The following is a 25996-nucleotide window of genomic DNA, read 5'->3' as shown; positions in this document are numbered from 1 at the left end:
AGTCTTTAGAGTTTTTTATGCTTCTATGAAAGAAACTTATGACAAAATCCCTTATATTAAGGCATAATAGAACAGATGTGATCTTCACACTATGATTAAGGAACTGAAAATATTTATTATGTCACTTACATAGAAAGGAGAAAACTTGTGGTCATAGAAGAACATGTCCAGAAACCTGATGCTTTTGTCAGTCACTTCCTCTCAAGAGTACCTCAGTGGAAATCTGTTCCTTTTATGGCTATGGCTCTGACTTGGACTCTCATTTCATTTCTCTGTACAACATGTAAGTTTATGAGCTCTTTACTAAAAAGTTTTTCAGTCGTTAAATTTTCCTAATATTTTGGATTCTTGCTAAATTCTTTTTCTTTGTTTTTAATAAATTCTGTCTTGTAGATCCTGTTCAAGCTGTGGGTCTTTCTGAGGCATCATTTGTCTCAGCTGAGTCTGGAGAAAATGTTACTCTACGCTGCAAAATTAAGGAAAAATCTGATCCAAGCGTTAAGAGCTGGGTTTGGTACAAACAAAGTGCAGGACAGGAACCTCAGGAAGTGGCAGTGAAGTTAACCGACAAATTACCCAAAACTTTATCAGAGAAATTTAAAATAAACCAGAGGTTTGATATGACTATTGAGCATACTAATGAAACCAATGAAGGAATGTATTTCTGTGGAAAAGAACATATGAACACCATTAAATTTTCTAAAGGCACATTTCTAGCCATGAAAGGTAATAATTTACCATTTTACATTTCATTAACATATGCATCCTGTGCCTGTCTCAAAAGGTGCACTGAGATCTTGCAATGTGTTTATTACATTGTCCAGGTCAGCCTCAGTCAAACATATCAGTGCTCCAAACTCCGGTATGGGAGTCAGTTTCTCCAGGAGAGTTGATCACTCTGCAGTGCACGGTCCTCTCTGAGATCAGAGCAGCAGATCTCCGAGTGCTCTGGTTCAGAGCTGCTGCAGGACAATCCTTTCCTGAAATCATTTACACTCATCAGAACAGCAGCAGCCGTCAGTGTGAGATCAGCTCTTCTACACACAGCTCTGTGTACAGCTTCTCCAAGAACATCCTCGACCACAACTATACTGGAACTTACTACTGCGCTGTGGAAGCTTGTGGGAGGATCATTTGGGGCAGTGGATCAACTGTGGAAATGGGTGGGTGCTAAAATGGTGATGAACATTTTAAAAATGAATAATTTACAGAATACCTTGTTAAAAAACCCAATGAATAACTTTCATGACACATTTCTTAACAGTTGATTAACTTGTAAACAGCAGGCTTTGATATAAAGTGTTACCAAAATATTTATCCGTAATTTTTTATGTATTGTCACGATTGGTCCCTCCCAGTCTTGTCCATGTGCTTCTATTTACATGTCCATGTGCTTTCTTTGTTTTGATTCTCAGTCCAGCCCCCTTGTTTTCTGACTCCGCCCCTGATTTTTGCCACCCGTGTTTCAACCTGTATCCTGTTATCCCTAGTTAGCCCTCGTGTATTTAAGCCCTGTGTTTGCCCCTTGTTTTTGTTGGTATTTGTTTGATTGTGCTGGCTATGTTTTATGTAATATTTGATGTGTATTTAGAGTTTGAAGTGTTTAGATTTGTGTTCTGTGTTTCTATTTCATCATGTCTGTCCCCCATCCCGCGGCATGCCTGTTCCCATGGCTGCACCCCACCTCCATCGCTGCAGCCCAGCCTCTTATTAAGGAGAACGAGGTCAGACTTCACGAGAGTTACAAATTGGCTTCAGTTGTTGTTCCCTGCAAAGGAGAAAAAAGTTTCATTGCTTTCCTCTCAGCTAGCAGCCGAGGGCGTCACTGCAGGCCCTCCTGCCTCCTTGGGTGCTGCTGCTGCAGGCTCCCCTGCCTCCGTGATCGTTGCTGCAGGCTTGGCCTCCATGCCTCCATGGACGTTGCAGCTCCTTTGTTCCCGCCCGTCCCACCCTCGCCTGTGTCTGCTGCTCCCCGTGGGCCTCCTGTTTCGCCTGTGTCTGCTGCTCCCCATGCGCCTCCTGTTTCTCCTGTGTCTGCTGCTCCCCGTGGGCCTCCTGTTTCTCCTGTGTCTGCTGTGTCCCCTGTTTTGCCTTTTCCTGTGTTTTTGCCCTCCTCGGTTCCTGGTGTTGACATGTTCCCCTCTGCTGTGTCTGTGCCCGTTCCCATTCCTGTCTCTCCTTCAGTTCCTTCTCCTGGAAGTTTTATTGTTTTTCAGCTAAAGCCATTGTGATCTGTAAAAGGTGAACTGTGGTCAGTGTGGTGGTGAGTTGGTGTTGTTAATGCTATAGAACTAAGATTTATTCTTTAAAACAATAACTATTTTCATAGCTTATAACTGTGGTAATGTTCACTGATCCCGTGATGATGTCTTTTATTCTTCTCTACAGAGCCGCTTCAGCAGGGTTCTGTAATAGACAACACCACCATCCAGGTGCGGTTTACACAGCAGCCCCATCACACTGTTACAGTTGATCTGGTAGCATCTGGCTAAGGTCAACACTCAACTGACAGTAGATCTGCTGCAACTTTCTAAGTTTAGCTTTTGCTTAATCTACTTTCTGTCTCTGATTGAAATATCTAACACATTCCAGAGTAATATATTTGTAAGGGGGTGTCTGGGGTGGTATGTTGTGCTGATATCATTCACATTATCTTCACTCCAGAGTTTCATATTTGATTTATTTTTTTTTAACTGCAGGATATAAAAGGTACCTTGATGCACTTTCTATAAGAGCATTTAAACAAAAATGGACCTGTACTGTACCTTACAGTGTACTGCCACCTAGTGGAGATTTACATTAATTTCAAACATAGCAACACTCCGGATTTGAAAGTGTCAGCACTGTGCTAAAAATAATCCACCACCTAAATAATATCTGGTCTATTGATAAATGAGGAAACTGATCAGTGATAAATAAGAACTATATCTCATCACAACAGATGAGATATATTCTGTAATTGTACATTGATATAATTCTAAAGTGACCAGTGAGTGGAATTGTTTTTTGTTGTTGTTTGTCAGTGTGTTTATATATATATATATTTACCTCTGTACATTCAGATTTATTCACACTGTGTATCTGTCTGTAGTCCTGAAACAAAACAATGTCGCTCTCCACGGTGCTGAAAAACACAGGCTGCTGTGAGAAAAATAAATAAATAAATAAATAAACTTAAAACTGTCTAAAAACCTCTCTATTGCTGTTCGTCTCATTGGTCGAGTATCAGAGGGACCACAATGTACAATTTAGCTTTACATGATTTTTTTTTTCTGAATGCAGTGGTGTTACTTTAGCAAAATGGGGTTATTTTAGGAATGAGACCCCCTGGATGCGAAAATGGATGGATGGATGGATGGATGGACCCCTTGGATGCCCTTTTTTACATTATTGACAGAACTGCCTACACTGCAGAAAATGATATGTTGGCAAGCAAAATAATCTTAAAACAAGTCTTAAAGTCTAATATTTTTTCACTTTGCAATTGCTGTGAAAATATAAGATTTAATATATTTCTAGAAATCTTTATATTAAATTATCTCATTACCTTGATGAGTAATTTTGCTTGTTTGAAGAAATGTTTTTAATATAGTAAGATAATTTTGTACAGAGTAGAAGGAAAATAAGGAGTATTACCTTTTCCAGGAGGGTTAGGGTTTGGTAACATTATCCCATCTGAGAGAAGTAATTAGTAATTTGTGACAGATTACTTTTTTTTAAGTACTTATCCCAACACTGGAGCTACACTAACATTATACTAACATTAGCTGTATGTACTGTTGAGCCTGTGCAGCATTCTGTTCTGAATGGAAAAAATAAAGTTAGCTTTGGGAGTCCAGCCATAAATCTTTTCACCACCAAGAAAATGCCATAACAAAGGACCTTGTCTCCATGGTGTAGAATATCATTTAATTACATTTCCAGACTAGTCTGTCTTTATGCAATAGTGTCATTATGTAATAACACAAAATGATCCATTATTTCCATGACAGTTGCATTGAAATGAATTCTGTGTATAAATTACTATATACTGTATGTATATATATATATATGTATATGTATATACTGTATTTGGGAACAAGTTATTTAATATCAACTTATACAGTATATATAATTTGTATTTTCACTGAGCCCTTGGTAGTTGAATGCAAAGTAGTTAAAAGGTAAAAGATCAGTGTTTATGGAGGAAGAAGAAATGAAGGAGGAGAAAAGAACAGCAATTCCATCCTCTAACAGAAGGGGGCACCTAATCTCCATAACCTTCGACCTATCAGCACATGCCTGGAGCAAACTGCTGGTAGGAGGACCCAAAGCTCGAACTACAGGGATCTCTTCAAAATCAGCATCTGTCTTTTTTGTCTGATCAGGTTGACTTTAGAGACTTTAGGCATAGAGGGCTTCATTGATTTTTATACAGAGGTATTTAATTTGTTGCTTTCAAGAATTTGGAACCAATGTGGATTGCTCATTAGATAACTAGCTAAGAACCTTTGCTTTGATTCAGATTTATTAGGAGGTATCAGAGAAATACAGTGAAACATTTCTTTCTTTTTTTTTTTTCTTTTTTTTTTTGATTACGTTTTTCTTGCATAAACTCTCAAACACTCCATCAACTGACATGGGGTTCCTTGGTGACTTTTTCACAGCTATGGCATTAAGGAAGGATTGGACCACCTCTATTGTGAAGGGGGGGGGGCTAATACCCAGCTTCCAACTGCGGTTGCTGAATGGCTGGATGGTGGTGACAGTGAGTCAGCTGTAACTGGAGACGGCCCACACATTTGGATATGACAGCAGGAGCATTGCTTTGGGACCAATTCAGAACAGCTGGCATCAAGAATGTGTGCACTGTAGGCTTGGACCTCCTGTTACAATTGTGTTCTACACTTCACTGGACCTGAGAAAGGAGAGAGTTCTTCTCACAGGTGACAGACATGTGTAGCGATGAAGAAGATCTAAATAGAAGTTTGCACTGCCTTGGACATCTACATCTACAGTGTGAGCAATCAACTAGATCCAGAGTGATGCAACCTGCCTTGAATGTGTATTTGTTCACAATGGAGGAAAACAGACAAGAGGGACTATGTGGTGTTTATCTATGATTTTTGATTACTGTAGGGTCAAGGTGATCAATATACAGATTGTGTGGGAGGAGCTATGAAGAGATAGAACACCAGTTATGCTGGTCCCTCATGTATGGTGTTTTACTCTTCTGGACTGGATTTATGGGATTGCTTTGTGGATCATTGGAATGGATCATACTAAGAAGCTGAAGACTGTAAAGTTGGAGTTTAGTCCATTAAGCAAGTGAGGAATTTAGATTTGGGTGTTGAGGCCTGTTCAGTGTAGATTTTATTATATATTATTTAATAATCCAGCATCGATAAAATGTAGTTTCCCTCATGCATTCTCAGCTTCTGTGTTCTACTTTTTGATGAGTCTGGAAAATCAACACAGTAGCTGTTACTCTGGATTCTCATAACTGTAAGCTATGAAGAAAACAATGTAAATGACAGCCACAAATATAAAGCACACAAACATTACTCATCATGATGGACACATATGCCAAAAACCATTGAATGTGACAAACAAACGGAAGACAGAAGACTGAGCTGCAATGTTGCTTATTATATTCAAGATTTTAAAACAAAGAAATATGGAATGAAGAAGGAATATTCAATATTAGGTCACTGTGTAAACAGAAGCAGATTATGTCATCAACCATATTTAACAGAATGGTTCGATTAGATAAATATCCTGATGACTGCAGAGCAAATTAAAATACAGAAAACCCCTGTTGTTCTGAAGGCATTTTAATCTGTTATTTTTTTGTTCAGTTTCTGTAGCTGCACTCTGTGTCTAAAGAAAGCTACTACGAGTCCTGTGACAGATACAGATGAGCTTCCTGTGGAAACTTTGACGGGGGTTGTTTTTTCTGAGAAACCTGGTCAGGGGTGGTCAAAGCGATCTGCAGAGATAAAGCAGTGAAACTTCAGCAGTGCAGTAGGTGGAGGAGTGAGACGCAGAGGACAACAAAAAGCTGTGAAAACCACCAACGACAAGCAGAGGCGCCCACTGACACGTCAAAGAGTTTCACAAACACACAAACAAGCACAAACACTACATTTCCAAACCACTTCTTGTAAAAATTGTTCTTATTTTATACTGGACACTTTAAGAAATTGGTCTTATATTATTAAAAACTTTTGAACATTAGGTGCTTTTGTATGGCATAAAACAGTTTTGGTACTTTTCTTTATTTTCTATTTTTTTTTTCCATTGGCCATCCATCCAGTACTGAAGATTCCAGTTTTATCATTTTTGGTACTGAAGATTAGAACCAATAGGACCTTATGTCACTAAGTGTTGTTCTCCTCTGTCTTTGGTATCACTTGAAGCTAAAATCAACTATTCTAGGTAAAGATAAAGTCACTAAGCAACATAACATCACCAATAAGTCCACTAGAATGTGAACTAGAATGTAAAGTTGACATAGTGACTGCTATTTTTTTTAGTTTTTTTTTTTCACTTTGTAAAGAATTCACTAAATTACTCAATAAAGAAAATATAAACTTTTTTCATTCTACAGATGAATCTGTGTAAGCGAGAATGAAAGGAAGTGGGGGAGGTCTAAAGGAGAGAGAGGACCATATCATTGGTAATTGTCACAATGTGACGAAGGAGGAGCCTCAGTGAGGACAGGAGCAAAACCCCGCCCACAACGTGCCCAACATTTACATACATCATGTCTGAGTTATTCTGAAATAGAGCCAGTGAGCACTCTTAAAGCCTGGATTAACATGTTTACTTTATTTGCATGTTTGCACAGGTTACGGCTCACAGATCTACACTTGACAAGTAAAGACAAAGTGCAATAGAACAAAAAAGAAAATGAAGAGATAATGGTAAACACTACAGTTTAAAAACTCTTTGATTCCTCTTTTAGGAAGAAGCTTGTTTATGAGGTATGACTCATCTGGCTCTGAGCACTGCAGTTCAAAACTTCACATGATCTGAAAGGTTAAGAGGCCAGATTTGCATCTGTAAGAGTCACTGTTACCTTTGGTTTCATCTCTATTGCTTTAACTGTACTACGTAATAACTTCACTTTATACTAAAAGTGTTTGCTATCTGGTGTCAACCAGAGGAGGATGGGTTCCCCATGTGCGTCTTGGCTCCTCTCAAGGTTTCTTCCTCCTGCCCTTAGGGGTTTTTTCCTTTTCACTGCTGCAACTGGTTTGCTCATAGGGGCTTGGACCCGGATTTTCTTTCCAATGCTAAATTTTATGTAAAGCTGCTAAATAACTGTTGTAAAAAGCACTATATAAATAAACTTTGCTTGCTTACACTTTTATAACTTGGGAATAACTCAGCCACTTTGCATTATAATCCATGTAGTTATAATAATAATAATAATAATAATAATAATAATAATAATTCTGTAATCAGCATGAGATTTTAAGAGTTCACATCTGATGTTCAGAGTCATAATGTATGTAAATTTATAACTAACTGAAGCTTCTCACTTCAGAGTAGACACTGTCTTGAGGCCGCCCTCTCTTCTTCTTCTTCTTCCCTTTTTTAGTGTTCCTCTCAGAGAAGTGCAAGGCGGCATAATTCAGCTCCACAGTGTCAGGGCCCTGCAGTGAAATGAACATTTTATACAGACTTTTTATGAGACTTTTATTATGTCTTTTGATCAAGATTGACCAATAAATGTAGAGCTGATTTTTGTAGCCAGGTGCATGCAGAGATAGACCCCAGAGGGAGCTTGAACCCCTGTCCCTTTGGCCTCAGAGAGTAACAGTGTCCTCTTGTTCTGTAATAATAATAATAATAATAATAATAATAATAATACAAATAATGAATGGACATCCCTCTGGATCTGTTTCAGTAAGTCTCATCATAGCGTTGCCCCAGGAATAGAGTTTGTGGTTTAGCTCAGGCTTCATAAGCTTCATTACTTTTGAGCGCCCTCTCTGGTGCAGTGCTGATACCTTCTAGCTTTTACTTCAGTAACTTTGACCTGACACCAATAATCTCTGTAAAAGGTCACTGCATAGTGTGGTCATGTTTAATAACAACCAGTAAAACAGCAGGAAGGGGTTATTAATTTGATAAAGAAGTTTTTGTTATAGGCAAATAATTGGGATTTAACCCAGAGTCTACGAAGGCCTTAAACAGAACTTTACATCATTAGTCTTCATCGTCTTCAACCTGACGACCACCTTTCACAGATAAAATAACGTCTACCTCCATATCTCACTATCTACAACCTACATCTGGCTATACTAGGACTGGTGGGTAGCACTTCATTAAAACAGACCCCTATAAACAGCATTTTAATCATTATGTAATGCTTTGTGAGATAAAAGTTATGCATTTTACTTATACATTAATACATTTTAGCTTTTTAATAAGTCTTGTTTGTTTTTTTTTTGCTCAAAAATGTACAATTAATGTAAACACTATTCATTAAACATATTATACTTAATTTATTTAGTAATAATAATAAGAAATTCAACATTATGTTTAGAAGTACACTATAAAGTAAAGTTGCAACTTAAAAATTAGAATCTAATTTAAAAATTATATATATATATATATATATATATATATATATATATATATATATATTCACAAATTAATAATGATCCACCCAATATGAAGTAAATGTCATAAAATGATATAAAATATATCAGGATAGTGACTGTTTAATGATTTAAAACATGATTATGCAGTTATTAATTATGTATTCATAATGATCTTACATTTTTTTTCCATTAAGTACATTTTTAATAGTATGTAGTTATATAATTTATCATTTTAATTACAAAAAAATTTAATTATTATTAAGTATCTGGTGCTTTATATTACTTTGGCTTCCAATCTTAGCTTCTTTTGTAAGTACCTGTGGATTAAAGCCGGGATGGGGAGTAGGGAACTACTTTTTGTAGTTAGCTACAAATATTAGTAGCTAGTAGCTGTAGCTGCTACAGTTTTATGAAATGTAGCTAGTAGCTGTAGCTTCTACAAATTTTTGTGTAAAATATTCGCTACAATTTCACTACAAGCTTAAGTCAATGCATCACAGAACACGATCGGTCACTGGGCTGGTGGTTGCTGTGCAATCCTGGCTGAGCGTGGACAGCTGGAGCAAGTGGGCACACGCTCGCACCACGCACTGATCATGCCTAACTAACAAGCTTAACTCATGGGTCACAACCAAAATGTTCAGAAGAACCATTTTCTCCTTTCAAAAATCACACCACCTTGGAAGCCTCAACATTTTATGTCCATCTTGGCTGCAAGTATATCTCACTATAAGGAGTACATCTCAGTATAAGGAGTACATCTCAGTATAAGGAGTACATCTCAGTATAAGGAGTATATCTCAGTATAAGGAATATATCTCAGTATAAGGAGTATATCTCAGTATAAGGAGTATATCTCAGTATAAGGAGTATATCTCAGTATAGGGACATTTATTTTACCTAAAAATCTAGCTCTGTAGCAGTGGAGCAATTATTCAGGCCTGATTCTCACCCCAAACAGAGTCAGAGTCAATGACGAGGATTTTGAGGCTAAAGTGTTGCTAAAGTTTAATAAAGACTCTGAATGTTATGTCTGTACAGACGCTGATCATATTAGTAGACATAATATTATGAGCACCTGCTTGTTTCTACACTCAGTGTCCATTTTATCGGCTCCTCTTACTATATAGGTGCACTTAGTAGTTCTACAATTTCAGACTGTAGTCCATCTGTTTCTCTGATACTTTGTTAGCCCCCTTTTACCCTGTTCTTCAGTGGTCAGGACCCCCATGGACCCTCACAGAACAGGTACTATTTGGGTGGTGTATCATTCTCAGCACTGCAGTAACCCTGAAGTGGTAGTGTGTTAGTGTGTGCTGTACTGGTAGAAGTGGATCAGACACAACAGTGCTGCTGGAGTTTTTAAATACTGTGTCCACTCACTGTCCACTCTATTAGACACTCGTACATTGTCAGCCCACCTTGTAGATGTAAAGTCAGAGACGATTTCTGCACAGTTTGTGTTGATCATCCTCTAGTCCTTCTTCAGTGGTCACAGGACGCTGCCTACAGGATGCTGTTGGCTGGATATTTTTCGTTGGTGGACTATTCTCAGTCCAGCAGCGACACCGAGGCATTTAAAAACTCCAGCAACACTGCTGTGTCTGATCTACTCTTACCAGCACAACATACACTAACACAGCACCACCACATCAGTGTTACTGCAGTGGTGAGAATGATCCACCACCCAGATAATACCTGCTCTGTGAGGGTTCATGGAGTCCTGACTACTGAAGAACAGGTTAAAAGGGGGCTCCCAAAGTATGCAGAGAAACAGATGGACTACAGTCTGTAATTGTAGAACTACAATGCGCACCTATATAGTAGGTGGAGCTGATAAAATGGACAGTGACTGTAGAAACAAGGATCATAATGTTATGCCTGATTGGTGAATCTTGCTGAAATGTTTAAATTGGAGCAGTTTTATTTCAACAGTTGACAATGTTTTGCATAAATTGCTTTGGCTTGTATTCAGTTATTTTTTGTTGATTTTTGTTAGGAAGAACCCGTAATGATTGACTTTGCATTTAATCTTAATTTTTGTTGGATATCATGCCTTTAGGTGTGTACGTTTGATTGTTGGTTACATTTTTTGGTGATCTGCTTGTACATTTGCAGCTTTTCAATTGTGTGTTTCTTTCTGGCACAGGATTAAATGCAGTGTCTTGTTTACACTGTCAGTTAGGCTTGTTTGGTGTGTCAGGTGGAGATTCACAAACATTCTGACCATCACGCATGGAAAGTAGCTTAAAAGTAGCCACTACTTTTCAAAAAGTAGCTAAAACGTAGCGACTACTCTTTCTGGAAAGAGTAGCTACAATTTTTGGGAAAGTAGCTACAAAGTAGCTAAATACACATTTTTCAGTAGCTATCCCAACCCTGAATAAAAGCATGTCCCAGCTAAATAAATATGAAGGTTAATTTATAAAACAGACTGTTTTATATTTTATATTTTTACATCTGAATATTTTTGCAGAATGTTTGGTCAGTTACTCTTTCATTTCCACAGAATACATGTTCGGTATAATTTCCCAAGAAATAATGATGGTGTACCTGGCACTGTGGATCATCTCTCCCTGAAAGATCATGTGTGACAGGGTGGGGTTTGTTGCCTTAACATGCACAGAGAAACAGAACATTAGAATCACTGAAAAATGGGGAAAAATCTAAAATATTTTGGTTTTTCAACTAACTCACATCGGAAGAGTTCACAAATGTTCCATTTCAGACAGAAGCAGCACAGTATGACGTTCCAGACAGCAAATAAACCCAGAGCCAGACCCATCACACCAAGAGCTGAATGATGAGACCTGGAATGATCTAGAAAATAGAGATCAGACCTTAGTCACATACAGTTTTAGTAGCTCCAGCTGTTGTTTCAGCTTTATTTGTGTTAAATAATGAGAATGGATGCAGTGGAAAAATACAAAGACACCAGTTTTATATACATTACTGATTACTGTGCAGTCAGAGACCACATATAATTTTTTTTTAAGTATCATTAAGTGAATTTCATTCATCAGGGGAAAAGAGCAAAGAAAAACTATATTCAATAGAAAATAATACAGAAGTCTCTTCATTACGCAAGTGGTAATTTAAACCCTAATCTTTTTATACATATCTAATGAAAAATGAATATGTACCTGTATTTCTGGAAATCAAGTGGCGGGTGCTCTTTGATATTTGCACTGCACTGTATAATTGCAATGCAGTACATTTGAATTCAATAAGTGACTACATTGTGTAAGAATGTACTAATTTCTAAAAAATGAAAAATAACACAGCCGTATTCACAGTTAACTATGTTTGTTCCTCCTAGCACCTACCTATTTCCACAGTGGACCCATTCCCAAAAATGATCTTCCCACAAGCCGCCACAGTGCAGTAGTAAGTTCCAGTATGGTGCTGGTCGAGGATGTTCTTGGAGAAGTTGTACACAGAGCTGTGTGTAGAAGAGCTGATCTCACACTGATGGCTGCTGCTGTTCTGATGAGTGTAAATGATTTCAGGAAAGGATTGTCCTGCAGCAGCTCTGAACCAGAGCACTCGGAGATCTGCTGCTCTGATCTCAGAAAGGACCATGCACTGCAGAGTGACCAACTCTCCTGGAGAAACTGAACCTCGTACTGGAGTCTGGAGCACTGAGATGTTTAACTGAGGGTGATCTGGTCAGAGTAATGCAGAAGGTTTTTAGACCACATCCACTATGCATATGAAGTCACAAAGGTCTGTCAGCCTAATATAATATAACCAATGGATATTCACAAAGGTCAGAATTTGTTAGCAGGTCCAAAGTCATATTAAACACTTATATAATGAAAACATTGTATAAAATAATACATATTGTAGTATACTATACTATACATATATATATATATATGTATGATATATATATATATATCCCCTTGATGCCCACCTCCTGAGACATTTGTCCCACTGGCTGTTTGTACCAAAACACATCTTCAGTACTCTGATGGTCAGCCAGTGTGCACTGAAGGGTAACGGCTTCACCAGGCTTAGCAGAGACATACGACTGTTTCTGGTAAATATCCACAGTTTCTGCAGCGTCTATAAAAGAATTATTGACCAGTCAGTTTTAAACAAAACTGTTAGTGGCTTATAACAGAAACTGTTAAGGTTATTACATAACATTAAAACTATAGAGCAATAAAACTTACATATTTCACAGACACACAACATAAGAATCCAGGCTGAAACCGTCCTCATGACTGAAATGACTGACACTTGTAACATGTAACATGTTTGAAAGGAACTGATTGACAGACTTGGCTGCATTTGCCTGATGAGTTTACAACATTCTCACCTCATTGGCTGACACAGGTCATGGGTAACAGCAAGAGTAATTTTCCTTCACTTCTTTTGTTATGTAGTTTAACCACCAAAAGCCCCCCTGGCTTCCTTTTTAATCTTGCTGTCTATCACTGGTGGAGAAAGTGCAGAGAATTATTCAAGTTAAAGTTGGCAAAAACTGTCATTAATTTAAAAAAACAAATTCCTTTCACATTGAGGTGAGCAAAAGCAGGAATGATTTTCATTTTAACCAGTGAAGATGCTTTCTTGTGTTTTCCATTTTCATTTTTTAAAATCATAAATTTTGGATTAGTTTAAATTGTACTTCATAAAGATCTAACAGGAACCACGACTCCTCAAAATTCAGTTTATATTAGCTGCACTGGGCTGTGTGTGACTCTTGACCATTGAAGAAAAATAAGACCTTCCTTATTCTAATATCGGGGTGGTTAGTGAACCAACTAAGACCAAAGTGTAATTTACAGTTTGGTCCTGTAAGACATGCAATAATGCAAATATATAGTAAACAAAAACAAAGTACTACTTCAATTAGTATTCAAAACAAGTTTAAAATAAACAGATAGAAAACACAAATGAAACAAACAAAAACAATAGAAAAGAAATCACACAAAAAGACAAATTTGACATAATTCAGAGAAACACAGAGTGAACTCTCATCCATCCATCCATTTTCTAATCCGCTTCTCCGTCAGGGTCGCAGGGGGGTGCTGGAGCCCATCCCAGCAGTCTTCGGGCGGAAGGCAGGATACACCCTGGACAGGTCGCCAGTCCATCGCAGGGCAGACAGACAGACACAGACAGTCACTCACACCTAGGGGTAATTTAGCATGTCCATTTGGCCTGACTGCATGTCTTTGGACTGTGGGAGGAAACCGGAGAACCCGGAGGAAACCCACACAGACACAGGGAGAACATGCAAACTCCACACAGAGAGGACCCTGGACACCCAGTCGGGGAATCGAACCCAGGCCCTCTTTGCTGTGAGGCGATAGCGCTACCCACCACGCCACCGTGCCGCCCCGAGTGAACTCTCATGTATATTAAAAGTATTTTAAATTGACTGAACAGTGAAGGATATTGTATTTTAATTCTCAACTGCATGAAAATGCTTTCCTCCCAAATTCTCTGAATGGTCATTTAGATCATCTCAGTCATTCTCTCTAATGCATTTTCTATTTATTCTGATTAAAGAAGGATGAAATGTAGATTAATAACTTTTTCAAAAGAGCTTTTTACAACCCAATTTCTAAATACAATACAATACAACAATACAATACAACCCAATTTCTAAAAAAGTTGGGACGCTGAGCAAAATGTAAATTAAATTAAAAGGCAATGATGTGCACATCTTTAAACTCTATATTTATTTGAAAACATTACAAAAACAACATATCAAATTGATAAAGTTTCATATTGAAACTGAGAATTATTTTATTATTTTTTGAAAATGATATGCCCATTTTAAATTTGATGTCAGTAACATGTTTCAAAAAAGCTGGGACAGAGCATCAAAAGACTGGTAAAGTTGTGTAATGCTACAAAAACACCTCAAGGTTAATTTGCAACAGGTCAACATCATCACTGGGTAGAAAACAGAGTCTTTCAGAAGTTTATATAAAGAGGGTTTTTTTTTTTTTTCAAAAACAATACATTTTCTCAGTTTTAGCATTTGATATGTTGTCTTTCCATATTTTTCAAACAAATATAGGGTTTAAATGATCTGGACACCATTGCATTTTGTTTTCATTTACATTTTGCACAGCGTCCCAACTTTTTTGGAAATACGTTTGTATAAACCTGTAAGTGGAATTTCCTGCTTATGTACAAATATGATAAACCAACTTTGCAGGAGAGCTCACAATGATGTTTTTAAGTCTGTCCTCAGATATACAATAAAGTGCACTGTGTTAGATCATGTCTAATGGCTTCAGCAATGAGGGAGCTGCAGTGATATAGATATCGCCATAACCCAATACCATAAAAATGATTGCTTGAACATCTTTCTACTTTCAGAAGAAAAAAAAATTTACTCTATTTCTAACAATCCCAGCCTAACTTGATTTACTGAACAGTGTGTCCTAAAAGATCCTATACACATTCCCAAATCACTGTGATTTGAAACAGTCAACAACTGTACCATTCAAACACTATAAATTCCAAGAGATCAAGAGAACATTAATGATAAAAGTAGCTTATTTTAGTTTCAAAATAAAACATCAAACAAACAGACAGATAAACAAAAAAGAAAGCAAACAAATAAGTACAAATATTGGAATTGGGATTTGATGTGTGAGTGTTTTTTACCACTTTTATTTTTAATAATAATCAGTCTGAATGTATTATTATTATTATTATTATTATTATTATTATTGTTGTTGTTGTTGTTGTTGTTGATGATGATAAACTACATGTGAATTGCTGTCTATTTTCTTTTTCATTATACTCTTGGTCCTGGCTTTGTCTGTTTTTTCCTCCCCCTGTGAGTGAAAAATAGGTGGGCCTGCCTGTTTCTGTAAGTTACCAGTCCATGCCACCAACAGCCAGCAGAAGGTGCAGGCAGCTTTCTGAGAGGATTAGAGCCAGTGACCATGGGAACTCCATTTCCCAGACTTCCCTGGGTTCATCAGGCCAACTATGCTCATGTGCTGAGAGCTGTATTAAAGACAGCACAAATTGAACTCAGTGGCACACCTTTGTAGAGAGGTGACTGGTAGAAAAGCAAAGAAAAGAAAAAAGAAAAGACAAAGTAGCTAAAAAAGAAAAAAAGAGCTAAAAGAAAGGAATATTTTTGAGGTCCTTTGTTCATTTTGTGTGAAACTATCTTCTTTTCTTGAGCTCGATGCTCTCACGCTCTTTTGGTTAGAATTTTCCCATGTTTTTTCCCACAATTCTTCCTCTAAGCTGCTCTCCAGCCCTCAGACTGGGCCCCTGCAGATTTGAACTGGGGATATACTGATGGGCACATTACCACTGCAGACCAGTGGTAATTTGCACATCAGTATATCCCCAGTTCAAATCTTACCCAGGGTTGATCATGAAAACCAGTCACACCAATATTCACACATAAATATTCCTTACTGTTCAAAAGTCTCTGCATTTGTGTCTAGCACCCCCCCACCACCCCACCCTCCATCCAAGCTATGCCATGACAGTTTCATTTGGGTATGGAAATGTCTTGTTTAACTGGGGTATACATATGAGGTGAAACGGCTGTTAATTGCCAAAGATGTTGAGGACGATGTTTAGCACGGCAAAAAATCTCCCCAGGGTTTGTGTTTTCACCTTTGCAGAAGATGGTACTATTTTGGGGTCACTAAGGCCCAATCGCTTTTCTTCTTTTTATCCCTATCCGTTGTTTTCAAGTGTCACAACTAACCACTTGGAACTAAGATACAAGGTTAAAATACTGTCCTATGAAATGAAACAACCCTCACCGTGCTTCATTAACGGGCTACTAGCAGTGCTCTGTACGTGACCCGGCCCGTCTTCAGTAATGGCAGAGAAGAGAAAAGTGCGGCAAACTTGCTGCTGGGCTTCAGTTACATTTAAGGCATCATGTGCTTTCAAGAAAGAATGTGCAAAACAGAAGTGGTAGGGGCAAGGGGTGAAATAGCATTGGGCCCATGTCTCCAAAACTACAAGAGGTGATCTCCATGTCAGCAAAGTATTTGGAAGATGTTTCAGGTTAAATCTTTTTATTTATCATCAAACCACAAACATAAGCACCTAGAGTTCCGTAGACTCTACTGAAACGCTTCCTGAATTCGGGTTTTATGGTCAGATAAGAGAAAAAAGTCAAGCTTTTTGCCAACATATACATAAAGTGGGATTAGAGCAAAAAGAAGGAGATGAAACCTACAAAAGAGCCTCATCCTCACTGTTAAGGATGGTGGAGGATCTGTGATGTTTTGTTTTTCTTCCAAAGGAGGAAGTTGTTAGTATACACATTGTTCAGATGATTTTAAATATAAATCTGGCTGCATCTGCAAAAACGTTGGTCATTGTTAGATCTTCCAGCAGGAAACATATGCAATATCTATCAGAGAGCAAGCAGATGTGGACACTTCTGGAAAACATATGGTACTGCTGGGACAGCACAACACCGGCACTGGTTAATAAGTTCATTTGTGTGTTGGATGATCATATTTAGCATTGGTCCAGAAATGAGCCACCTCCTGTCTGCTTTCTGATGTGGACAAAGCCACATAAAAATGTTTCAGTGACCACAGAATCAAACTTGTGACATGACCATGTTTGTTCTCTGACCTAAAACCCTTAATGAAAACCTGTTTGGTTAAGAATAGTCACCAAACCAGGAATTGTTGTCATGTTGGCAAAGCTGGAAGCTGCTCAAATTACAAAATGCTTGGCTGCCAATAATAAAAATAATGATTGTGGTTTGATTTTTGTTCACTTTGATGAAGCTAATTACTCACAAAAATACCTTTTCAAGAACCTTTTACACATTTTAACCAAGGGTGCTAATAATTATGGAGTGCACTGTTTCTTACAATGAGACTTGAATCATTGTAAACAAGGAAGCCAGAAGCACATCTGGTGGGTGGGAGGGTTGGTTGACATGTGACATTCACCGGCGAATGAGATTCATCTCTTGAGCTCACTATGCTAGTGCAGTTTGATGATTTGGTCAGAAGGTTCCTTTCCAAGTTACTTCAAATAAGCAAAGCATCTTATGATGATGATGATGATGATGATGATGGCTCCACTGTGGATTCTCAGTGTATCTCTCTACATAATATGTAAGTTATGAGCTCTTTATAAAATTGTGAGATGTTAAATTGTGATTAGATTCTTTTGTAAATTCTGTTACTAAAATGTCATCCACTGTTTTTCTTATTGCTCATAATTGATTTCATGTCATTTCGTAGGTCTTGTTGAAGCTGTGCAGCTTAATGAGCAGTTTATCTCAGTTAACACTGGAGAAAATGCTACTCTGTCTTGCAAAGTTGAAAAGTCTGATACTCAAGTTAAGGTTTGGTACAAACAACAACTGTGGCAGAAACCTAAAGAAGTGGTATCAAAGTTAGACGAGAAACCTCCATACATTTTAAATGGTTCAAAATTCAGTGTAAATGAAGTTTTTTCTCTGACTATTAAAGAAACTTCTGAAGATGATGAAGGAATGTACTTCTGTGGGAAAACTAATGGAAAAACATTCACATTTTCTAATATCATAGTCTTGGCTGTGACAGGTAATCATATTACTGCTTTTATTATATAAACACACAACTTTTCACTATTTATTTTTATAATATTAGAATCACATTAGATTGTATTTAGAATATGTTTGTGCCTAGAATAATAAAAACTTTGATTTAAGTCTCACACTGGGAATGATGAACACAATGCCATGTTTAATCAGTATAAAGTGCAGCTTTAAACACTTTTATTATATTCACCAGGTCATCCTCAGTTAAACATCTCAGTGCTCCAATCTCCAGTACGGGGGTCAGTTTCTCCAGGAGAGTCGGTCACTCTGCAGTGCACGGTCCTCTCTGAGATCAGAGCAGCAGATCTCCGAGTGCTCTGGTTCAGAGCTGCTGCAGGACAATCCTTTCCTGAAATCATTTACACTCATCAGAACAGCAGCAGCCGTCAGTGTGAGATCAGCTCTTCTACAAGCTGCTCTCTGTATGAGTTCTCTAAGAACATCCTCGACCACAACCATACTGGAACTTACTACTGCGCTGTGGCGGCTTGTGGGAAGATCATTGTTGGGAATGGAGCATCAGTAGAGCTGCGTAAGCAATTTTTAAGATGTTTAAAGTTATTGGTCATTGATCATTTGTGTGACATAAAATATCTGACAGTTTTCTGCAGCTATAATGACTGAATACATTAAATTGTTTTTGGCATAATTTAACAATTTTTAGGACCCTGAGAAATTTGTGTTTAAAGAAATAAAAATTGGCAACACTTTAGGGTCTACTACTTATTGAAAAATGAACTATTGAGAAGTATTTAAAAATGCTTTAGTGCCTTAGAACTGTTGTTTAAATGCATCCATAGCACACAAGGTGGTCTGTGAAGTAATTATCGGTAATACTTTATTTTGAGTGCTCCTCTTTAGATGAAGCAAACACTCAACAGTCACTTGGTAACACATCAACAAAATATCAGTGATGAATACATTCTGCAGATTATCAACAGATTTAATTAACCGTGTGAATAAAATATGTTGATAATCTGCTGAATTCAGTTTTCCCTTTATTTGGAGAGTCCAAATTCATATCTGTAGATGTTTAAACTGACAGATCCAATGCAGACCATCTCAACATCCTCTACAAGCTGTTATAGACTTAATTGGAGCTTAACTGGACTGACTGGACTGGTTTTGGTGAAGGTTAAGGTTCGGATTAGGCCCAGAGTGAGGGTTAGGATTAGGTTTTGGGTTGAGGTAAGGATAACGGTTAGGATTAAGGGCTTCGGTAAGGGTTAGGATTAGGTTTTGGGTTCCGATTAGGGCCAGAGTGAAGGTGAGGGTTAGGTTTTGGTAAGGTTGGGTAAGGTTAGGTTTTGCGTAATGGAAGTAACATATTAATAACACATCTACTTAATGTAAATAATGTATCAACAGAACATCTACAAGATATTTACTTCAGTGTATTCAGATGCTTCACTACTGCTACTTCACTGATACGTTGTTGATGTGTTACTGATACTCTGTTAAGAGTTTATCAATCATCTACAAAGTACCACTCAGAATGAAGTTACCTAGTCATTAACTGTTTGTTGACTATGGATTTAAATGGTAAATGATTATAATGTTTCAGTTATAAGAATAATGTCTTTGTGACATCTTAATTAAATAAAAAAACACAAAAAATTTATCTGAATTCTAAATGGTGTAAATGGTGACATTTGTTTGCATGTCATAAACGAATAATGATTACTTTTACAGTGATTGGTAGATGATTGTATTTGAAAAATAAAAAAGGAAATTATTTATTTAAGAGAATATAACAGACAAATTCCCTTAAGAAGGCATTTATCAGCTTTCAATGTCAAAGTTTAATAATACATAAATAATAATAACTGTATAATTTTTTTATAAAAATGATAAAATACATTTAAATGATTTAAATACTGATTACTAATTAGCAAGACCTGAAACACAGTGGAATATAATTATAATAACCAATGGCCTTGATTAAGAAAGATCATGATATTTCAGGCGTGCTTAGGACGGAAAGATCACAATTAAAGTATATTTTACTCATTTGTCAACAGCTAATTATTCTTGTAGAAAAGATTATATTAACATATGAATAACTTTAATAATACATTTCTAAGCATGCATGGAAATCTGTTTTTATTTACTACATATTATTAATCGGTTGCTAATAATAAATTGTTAAGAAGCCTTAAAAAAGTTCCTAAAATGAAAGTTTATTAAAAGGTTTTTTTTTTTTCTGGGCAGTAAGGGTTCATTTGCTGTAAAATTCAGAAATATTACAACAGACATGAATAACATTATTACAGTAAGTAGAGACTTTGTGTATGTTGGTGTTTGTATTTTGACATTTCCAGAACTCTGCTCTGTATTATTTGTCGTTGTCATGCAATACCTAATCCATAATTTATTACATTAAATTGGGAGCTCTGTGGTGGATTAGGACACATCTGTGTGATGGCTGGGAGCGTAGAGATGGAATCCCTAACAAAACCTGTGTTCTTCTAATGAGCTCACATATAAACGTCTTAGAAAATATAAAATACTGGTTACTTTTTAATGTATTAGTGTTTACAGTTGTTATAATTCTGATTTAATGCAGCATTCTTACCGACAAAGCACTTACTGTTCACATAAAATTACAAATACGTTTGACGCCTTTTGCAGAGATCTGTACTTTATTAGAGCATCGCTAAGACGTACATTATTCCTTTATTCATATTTTACCTTCCATGCTAATGTGGCGCTGATTAACCCTACATATCAAAACATATTCAGGCATATAAAAGTACAAACTATGTTTAATTAAATCAAAAGTTTTTTGGTTCAGGGTGTTTAAGGTAGTGGTCAGTGGTGTGGTGACTAATGGGCAGTACTGGTTCTCGCACACACAAAGACAAATTAGAGTTCTGCTCAGTTTCGTTTAAAAATTATATGAATTTGGTTGGGTGTTTAATTACAAAGAGATCAACACATAGAATTACAATGTGTGAATATAATTGAATCTTTATATTGAACATAATAATTACATGTAATTAAATAATTTAATTAAAATAAAACAAGTCTTTTGGCTTGAACTATTTATCACGCAAATTTACAGTGTTTGTTTGTTTGTTTATCTCTCTCTCTCAGAGGAGCCTGTTATAATCTTTCTGGGAGCAGCTTTAGGAGTCTGTGTGGTTGTGATCTCTGCTCAAGCCTTTATAATCTGTAAAAGGAGAAACAGTGACCGCTGCAATGGTGAGTGGAGGAGTTTCTACTCCTTTCTTTACATTAATCACAGAAAGGTCAGAGAAACTGTTTCACTGTTTAAGACCAAATGCTATTGGATGAAGTGTTACAGAAAGTTTGTGTTTATAAAGAAATAAGCTTATGGTGCCACTTTTATTGTAGTCAGCATGTATTTAATTTAACCCACATTGTATGTAAAATATTTCAAAGATGAAAACATTACTGCAAACATTTTTCCTCTTACACACACACACACACACACACACACACACACAAACATAAACACACACGCACACACACACACATGCAAACACACACATACACACACATACACAAACATACATGCATATACACACACACACACAAACACACCTACATACATACATACACACAGACACACACACACACAGATGACAGAACAAATTGAGTATATATGATCCTAAACAATTTTTTTTTTCATTTGGATCTTGGAGCTTTCATTCCTCATATAAAATGATCTTGCAGAGTTTCTGAGAAACATAAGAAAAATACCCTCCACTAACTGAGTTGTAAGAGATCCTAGACTAGTTTGCCTCAGCTGAGTAAAGTGATCTGAACAAGCTGTAACGGATCAGGAGATCAGCTGATTTGTCTTTTAAACGTCTTAAGCAAGAACTTTTACTTACTGTGGAACTTGAATGTGACTGAATGAATATCCTTTATTTAATGTAGAAACACTTTATACACTATTCATTTTGTTTTAGGCATCAACTCCAATGACCTGTCAATGAAAATGTGGTAAAAATGGTAAAAAATGTTGGCTTGGAAAAAAAATTGCCTGATCCAAACATGATCCTGTATATTGTTTTACCACCACAGGGAGAAAAGAACAAGGTTCATCAGCAGAGAACACAACCAATCAGGTAACACCTGTGATCTGTACCACTTTCAGAAGATGCTGATACTGTTTAACCCACACAGAACTTACTTAACCTTCTGTGTTCTTCCTCACAGACTGCTGAGAGTCTGAATTACGCTCCCATCCATTTCAAAGAGAACAAAGCCAAACCTGGACGAGTGAAGAGAGAACAGCCTGAAGACATTGTTTACTCTCAAGTGAGAAGCTCTAATGCTAAAGCTCATCGGTCTCATCGCTAGATCTCTTTCCTGTAGTGAGCAGTAGTGAAGTTTGGGGATGTTTGTATTTTACTGGGATATTCAGAGCTGCACATGATCTCCAGATTAGTTTAATGATGTTTGCTATGGTTTCTCTTGATTTTGGACTGTGAGGGTGTTTGTTGTTTTTGTTAATATTTGCCAGGATCTTCAGTGAAGTGCTGTACTTTGTTAAAGTCCCTACTTTGCTTGAACCTGGGTGAAAAATGTGCAGTTCAGTATGAAGTTTCATTTCTCTAAAGGACTGTGTGAGGACGTTTTTAGAGTGAGTGTGGTCACTATAATCTTTCAGTTAATACCGATGGTCTCTGACAATGTGCAGCTTTCATACGACGGTGTTGTATTTTTGAAGGCAGCCTAAAGGTTTGACAGAAAAGTTATTTCAGATTTTAATGGGAATTTTCTCATCATTTGTTTTTATCCATCACTGATCAGTTATTAAACACAACAATTACACTTCCAGAGCAACAGTGCTGTTTACACAGTACACTGAGTGTTATCCGACTCAAAATAGATGCAGATATCAGATACAAGAAATGGTTTTCTGTATTGTGTGTTTTTTTGTTTGTTTGTTTTTTTAGTTTTTGACACATTTTCTGACATGGTTTGGATACTCCACAAAGAACCCATGATAGTATACCTGATAACTGCCATTTGCAAAGGCACACTCAATACTTCCATTAAATTTTATGAAATATTAATATAAAATGACATTTCTAATGTGACATAATGTAACATAATAATTTACTGTTAATTCTCATCACAGACGTTTCACAAACTGTAGAGTCACGTTATTAAGCACAATAGAAAGAACATCTGAACCTCTATGACAGTTTCAACCTGTTAATTTCTTTAATGCAGTGTTTTATTGTTGTTGCACCTGTTTTAGTAAAATTAACATGATCTAGCACAGCTGCACTTTTTAGCAAGCCGATAAATATATGAGAATATATTTAATTTCTCAGGTCACAACATTATTTGCTGTATTAAAAATAGGTCTCACCTTACATTAAAAGTCCATTTTAGCCCCCTGAAGACTTTTTATTCCATGTTATTTCTAAGCAATTCTGTTGGTCTTTTCACTATGAAACATTATCAGAAGAGTGGTGCAGTGAGTAGCGCTGTTGCCTCACAGCGAGGACGGCCTGGGTTTGATTCCCCGGCTGAGTGACCGGGGCCCTCTCTGTGTGGAGTTTGCATGTTCTCCCCGTGTCTGTGTGGGTTTCCTTCAGGTTCTCAGGTTTCCTCCTGCAGTCAGGTTGGATTTAGGGTGTGCAAGTTAAAGGTACCTACAAAGAATCTGAAAATAATCTGTGATGAGAGCAGAGCCTCTAAATTGAGAAGCTCATTTAAACCTTTATTCTGTTGTTTATATGGTTTTTAACTTAGTATATATGTTTTATTGTGTGTGTGTGTGTGTGTGTGTGTGTGTGTGTGTGTGTGTGTGTGTGTGTGTGTGTGTGCGTGCGTGCGTGTGTGTGTGTGTGTGTAGATGTTTGATTGTGAGAGGGCTGGGTGATTATAATCTTTCACACCTGCTAAACAGACGCAGGAGTTCACACTGATGGTGACTGATAAGGTGAAGTGAAGTCTTCATGGAACTGTGTTGTTATTTTAGGGACCAAAGAAGTTTAAAGGTCTGGAACGGTGAATGAGCTTTTTCAGATGAGGTCAGACTGATGGTGCCTGCTATGGTGCATCATTCATTGAAATGCGGCTGTGATAATAGTTTCTTTTTTAAACTTTTTACTTTATTTATTTTTAGTTGTTTTTTAAATGAAAGTTTCACCCTTCAGCCACCTGGTGAACTGAAACATGCTCTAAAAGCTGTGAGATATTGAATTGAAATGAAAGATGAAAAGATAAACTAATCATAAACACACAGTGAATCTATTGCCTTTTAAAGTTACACAGAAAATGTATCATTACTTTTTCACACTGTAAAGCTTTAGAATGTTCACTTTCTATTAGACTGAGGCAAAATATGAACTGTGTCTGCTTCTCAGCTTCTTTAATAAGGTGTCTGTCTTTTTTTTTATTTTACTAATAATGATTCACTAATCTTTTTGTGAAAATTACTCATAGGTTTTGCAACTCAATAAAAAAAACTTCTATATAAATATGAATGTGTTGCTACTTTCATTTTACTTAAAACTTGACCAAGTTTCATGCCCGGCATCATATTTATTCTACTATGAATGACATTTCACATCTACAGTATAATAAAAAAATGCAAACACCCCCCAAAAATTTTTAAAGAGTTTGTACATTTTTATGTACCTATTATTATGATGTAAAAACAAACAAAAAACTAATTAAAAAAGTATTTTAATGTAATTAAAACACACACACACACATACTATGGTGGTAAAAGAAAAGCCTGAAATTTCACCATTTGAGTATGAAAACTACAATAATGTATAAGCCCACACATGAATTCTGCACATGAATATGTGACCACAAAAACTAAATAATAATAAAAAGATGATCAATGAACAATTCAGTGAGGATTGAAATCAAGAGATATTTCTACTTTTTGACACACACATATACATATATATATATATATATATATATATATATATATATATATATATATATATATATATATATATATATATTTATTTATAAAAGATGTATATGGAAGAATGGCATAAAAGCAAATACTTAGTCTTTTCATTGCCTAATATAGTGATATACTCTGAAACGCAGGCATATAAGGAAGTGATTTGATACCCAAAACTACCAATCATAATCATAATCAAATAGAGAGATTGGTTCTAAAAGAGGTCAGGTGACTCCTGGTGTCCAGTCAAAGTTATTAATGGCACTGACAGAGAACCATGTGACTTCTTCCAGCCAATGATGTTTATCTAATGAAACTAGACAGTGAATACAGTCCAGTGCTTCAGTCAGTTATTTCCTTTGCGATTTCACATGTTTGTAGATGATGTCTCTACACAGGATTGGACTTATCATTTTATATTTCTACAAGATTTGTAAGTTCATCAAATTTCCAAAAATTTCCAAAAATATTTGTAAGTATTTTTAATGATGCTTGAAAAATCATTAAAATGTTTAATATTCATCTAGAATGAACGTTTTACAGATTCTACTCAAGCAGTGAGAAACTCAGAGCCATTGGTCGTCTCAGCTGAGGCTGGTGAAGCGGTCAATCTCACCTGCACATTTGTAGACGACTCAAATAAAGATGTTAGGATGTGGTACAAACAAAGACTGGAGCATGCGCCACTGGAAGTGGGATCAAAGTTAGAAGACAAACCGGCTGTGATTTCAGGTCAACTCGACAAATCGAGATTTAAACTCAACAGAATAGCGAGTGGCATTTCTCTCAGTATTGAACGCGTCACTAAAGAAGATGAAGGAATGTACTTCTGTGGAGAGACTGGAAAGAAAACGCTGGACTTCTCTACTGCTACATTCTTAGCGGTCACAGGTAAGAAAACTGATTTGTTTTCTGCTTCATTGA

The 25996-nt window shown here is 36.7% G+C and overlaps 2 protein-coding genes across 2 annotated transcripts in view; both read left to right on the top strand.

The window, feature by feature from the left end:
- The first annotated feature begins 620 nt into the window (after positions 1-620).
- Positions 621-23432, top strand: LOC108415071. Its single transcript, XM_037540357.1, has 5 exons — positions 621-726; positions 18350-18688; positions 21253-21360; positions 22210-22253; positions 22345-23432. The coding sequence occupies exons 1-5, from the start codon at positions 621-623 to the stop codon at positions 22486-22488; spliced, it is 741 nt and encodes a 246-aa protein (XP_037396254.1). The 3' UTR covers positions 22489-23432.
- A 1999-nt stretch (positions 23433-25431) lies between these two features.
- LOC119263821 overlaps positions 25432-25996 on the top strand; it is a 33647-nt gene continuing 33082 nt past the window's right edge. The window contains exons 1-2 of the mRNA XM_037540356.1: positions 25432-25505; positions 25616-25963. Coding sequence (XP_037396253.1) covers positions 25454-25505; positions 25616-25963 — 400 coding nt within the window. The 5' untranslated portion in view covers positions 25432-25453. The remainder of the gene's footprint in view (positions 25506-25615; positions 25964-25996) is intronic.

This window comes from Pygocentrus nattereri, chromosome 8 (assembly GCF_015220715.1).
Source record: "Pygocentrus nattereri isolate fPygNat1 chromosome 8, fPygNat1.pri, whole genome shotgun sequence".
NCBI classification, from domain to species: Eukaryota; Metazoa; Chordata; class Actinopteri; order Characiformes; family Serrasalmidae; genus Pygocentrus; species Pygocentrus nattereri.
Note: the sequence above shows the minus strand (reverse complement) of the source record. Positions and strands in the feature narration are given on the sequence as shown.

What these genes read in the sequence shown, in the direction of transcription:
- LOC108415071 (XM_037540357.1), top strand. Translation starts at nt 621, where the DNA reads ATGACTATTGAGCATACTAATGAAACCAATGAAGGAATGTATTTCTGT. An exon ending in CACATTTCTAGCCATGAAAG is followed by an intron (nt 727 to 18,349) that starts GTAATAATTTAC and finishes TATATTCACCAG; the next exon opens with GTCATCCTCAGTTAAACATC. An exon ending in CAGAGAACACAACCAATCAG is followed by an intron (nt 22,254 to 22,344) that starts GTAACACCTGTG and finishes TCTTCCTCACAG; the next exon opens with ACTGCTGAGAGTCTGAATTA.